Raw genomic sequence first — 3,779 nt, 5'->3', positions numbered from 1 at the left:
TTTTACTGAGTCGCATTCATTGGGATTTGAGCGCAGAATGTATGATAAGCTTCACATAAAGCTAAAGATCAGCATGGTACCGATAACAAAAAAGTACAGTGGAGAAAAGATGACAAGGATTTTGAAAAGATAGTTAAAAAAAAGTCTGAAATTACTGAAAGGAAAACGACTGAAACTTTCGTTTCCCTCCGTTCCGGTCGGCTCACTCCCGTTACTGGGTCCCGCGCCACTACTTAGTAGCAGCATACGCCTCTGTGGAGGCCGTTCCGTGCTATTGCTAGACAGTCTCACTAGTCTCCAGGGGTGCGCACCATCTCGGCTTTGACTGACCTCGTTATGTTCACGTTCTAACCCCGACGCGGCTTTGCGCCCCGTCTCAGGCGGCCTCCGGTCAGGGGAGAATACAATGGCATTGGGCTCGGTCGCGACCTGGCCTCTCTCGCCACCTATGGGTAGCTCTGGCCTAGTGCGTTCATCTCCCCTAACGCCTAGGCCTGGTCGTTTGACCAGTTTGCTTCCTAGTCAACGTCTGTAAGTGCACACGTCGAACTCCATCCGTCCTGCCACTCAGGCGGAGTTCGTTGGATCGTGGAGCAATCTCTAGCGTAATGATCCTTCCCTCCACATTTCGAGCAGATTTTTCCTCTACGTCTCGGCAATCCGTTGCGCAGGGGGCAGTTCCTTCCGAAATGCCCCTTTCCAGTGCATTCGTAACAACGAATGCCATCGCTCTCGTCTCTGATACTTCCCTTCCCCTTCGGGATGGACCGCGTTGAGGTATTAGTACTTCTGACGGACCCCAATCGTCGCTTCGGGAGGCTTTCCAATTCCCGTAGGGTGCGCAGCCTCCTCGCACGCCATGCCTGGAGTGGCTCGGCCCAGGCTCTTAGGGCTGCAGCTGCCTCTTCCCAACATTGGAATTTCTTGGTTCCATCATGAGTCAGTTTTTCGCCTATTTCCATTGGCAAGCACGTAAAGAACCACAACACCAGTTCTTCATCCTCTATGATTTCTCCTTGAGTGGCTACTTCAGCAAATCGATCGATGTACTCGTTGTAGTCTCCGCTCCAGTGAATTTTCGCCAGGCGCTTCATCATCTCTTCGCGTGACAGGCAGAACTTCCAGCATAGACTTTCTCTTACGATCTCCCAATTTGACATATCCGTTCGCGAGAATAGCATTTGTCCGTAATAGCTTAGGGCATTGCCTCTCAAGTAGTACTTTAAACGGGATCCCCACTGTTCTTCTGGTACCCCCCTTTCCCGGAATTCCTTTTCGAANTCAAGTAGTACTTTAAACGGGATCCCCACTGTTCTTCTGGTACCCCCCTTTCCCGGAATTCCTTTTCGAACAAACGAAGGAAGGAACTCATGTTGGTCCCATCTTCGGTCGTCACGGCGATGGCTCCGCTTTCTGTGTTGGCTCGGATTTCCTCAGTCGCTTGGCGATGCAACTTCAATAACCCCTCGTTCCTGGCTCCGAATTCGTCCCTCATCTGTCGAAGAAACTCCAATAATTCCACTTTCCATTCGGAAGTTGGTTCCCCGGATTTCCTGGGGTCCCCGGTCTCTTTTGCATCCTGCTCCTGGCTCCTCGCCGGGGTCGAGCTCTTCCTATTCGCAGTTGCCCCGCTCTGCCGACGGGATCTGGTCCTCAACGGCTCAGGAGAGGGTCCCGCAATGTCTGCTGACATTTCCTCGGTTGGCAATTCTGGGAATTCCGTTGTTCTCCGCTGTGAGGTTGCGTACGAATGTCCCCTCGTGTCTTGGGTGCGAAGGTCCCCGTAGGTTCGTGAAATTAGGAATTTTTCCTAATGAGGAAAGGGTTTTGGTTATATTTTTTGAAGGAACTTCGCCTTCCCTTTCCCGGAACGGCCCCCAAATGTAATGCCTGGTCTCATCTCAGTCCCGCGTGCGCAACCCGCTAGAGTGTCGTAGCTCGCAACAGTTTCGAGCAGGATCTACGGTGCTATTCTTTTCTAATAGTTACGTAAACAATATAGTGGACAAATATTAGAGGAAAAATAGTTCACCGAGCCCGATCTTCCCGCCAATCCTTTCGCCGACAACTAGGCAATCAGCCGGCCAGATCCTAGAACNTCACCGAGCCCGATCTTCCCGCCAATCCTTTCGCCGACAACTAGGCAATCAGCCGGCCAGATCCTAGAACCACGGGGCCCGCTTACGTTCCGCACAGCTATCCTCGGCTGACCCCCTTCATTCAACAATTCAGTTAACTAACTTTAAAATTTTAAACTTAATTATAAGTTTTCGTCTCGTTTTTGCCCACTAGGTGTCTACAGCTGCTCATTGTAGTGCCAATGCACTACAACTGACCTATAGGCGAGACGCGTAGCATCTGCTCGGTTTTCCGGCGAAACACGATTTGTTTTGCCCTTAATAATCTGAAACACTTATATTATCCAGGAAAACAGCCTGAAGCTTGCCTAGAAACCTTCTTCGAATTTGAATATCTCGTGTTCCTGCGCAAGTTCTTGTGCGTGCGTGCGTGAGAGCGTCCTACCGGCAGCCGTCCAGCCAGTTATCGTTGGTTTCAGCGCTTATCACGTTCTATACTCGGCCCACAGTTTATGAATATCTGAGCTTGATATATTACTGCTCTGCTTTTCAACTTTATGGGGGCTAAATGCGGCTTCTGTGTTATCGTTGGTTTCAGCGCTTATCACGTTCTATACTCGGCCCATTGTGCAACTCCCGCAGTATCGATATCGTTGGCCACTGAGTACCCAAATGCAGACCGTGAAGAAACTCTTTATATTTATATTGCATTCAAACCCATTGAAGTTTGCATGTATCGCTCAGTATGAACTAGGCTTCATATTTCACTCATCACCACTCCATTCGTGTTCAACTTGTGTNCATGTATCGCTCAGTATGAACTAGGCTTCATATTTCACTCATCACCACTCCATTCGTGTTCAACTTGTGTTCTGTCTACGCCTTGTTGCTATCAGCAGCCTCAACGTAATATAAGCCAAAATGATGTTGAGAAGAGATGTTTTATATAATATGTGCCCCCTCCTATTTCCTTTTACACTTTTTTTCTTGCAAGCTGCTTGGTTCTCTCTCTGCCGCCTGAGTCGGCCACCTTTATATGGCTGCTGGGTTAATAGAGTTGGTAGTGTACCCATCAACATATAGTAGCTGTAAAGGCAACAAAAAAGTAAATAAACAGCAGCTTTATCCCCATCTTCCGGCGCAACACAATTATTTTTGCTCTTAATAATCTGAAACACTTATATTATCCAGGAAAACAGCCTGACGCTTGCCTAGAAACCTTCTTCATACTTGAATATCTCGTGTTCCTGTGCTTGCAGCGCCAGACACACCAACAGAAAACTACTGCGTGCAGCATCGACTTCTCTGCAGCTGAGGGCAGCTGCTATTGCTTTTGTTTTCTTCTTCTTTAAAAAAAAGGGGTTTTTATTATGAGCCCACTTGTAACTCATATTGCTGCTGCTGCAGCTTACTTCTCTTCCTTTTTATTTTGCTGCTGCTGCAGATTTCTCCTCTTTATTCTTGGTGCTGCTGATGCTACAACTTCTTTCTATTTATTTCTCTTTGTTTGGTTGCCTTATATAACAATTGTTTAATTATCAACAAGATAATTACAAATACAGTTTTTCATTTCTACTTTTTTGCTGTGCTCTTAGGTCTATAATAATAGTGCACGTAGTTTGTATGTATGCATATATATATATATATATATATATATTTATATATATATATATATATATATATATATATATATATATATAT

The 3,779-nt window shown here is 46.6% G+C and overlaps 2 protein-coding genes across 2 annotated transcripts; both read right to left on the bottom strand.

Annotated features, from left to right (window-relative positions):
* Window positions 1-518: 518 nt before the first annotated feature.
* Window positions 519-1,097, bottom strand: EMH_0081000 (uncharacterized protein; the record flags this gene model as incomplete). Its single annotated transcript, XM_013501454.2, has 1 exon — window positions 519-1,097. The coding sequence occupies one exon, from the start codon at window positions 1,095-1,097 to the stop codon at window positions 519-521; it is 579 nt and encodes a 192-aa protein (XP_013356908.2).
* Window positions 1,098-1,222: 125 nt separating this feature from the next.
* On the bottom strand, window positions 1,223-1,693 carry EMH_0080990 (uncharacterized protein; the record flags this gene model as incomplete). Its single annotated transcript, XM_038022798.1, is given in 2 exon segments — window positions 1,223-1,280; window positions 1,284-1,693. Coding segments are annotated over 2 exon segments (468 nt in total).
* Window positions 1,694-3,779: the final 2,086 nt, after the last annotated feature.

The sequence above is a fragment of the Eimeria mitis genome, genomic scaffold (assembly GCF_000499745.2).
Source record: "Eimeria mitis Houghton genomic scaffold, Emh_scaff5281, whole genome shotgun sequence".
Taxonomy (NCBI): Eukaryota; Apicomplexa; class Conoidasida; order Eucoccidiorida; family Eimeriidae; genus Eimeria; species Eimeria mitis.
The sequence above is the reverse complement of the archived record's forward strand: the minus strand, read 5'-3'. Positions and strand labels throughout refer to the sequence as shown.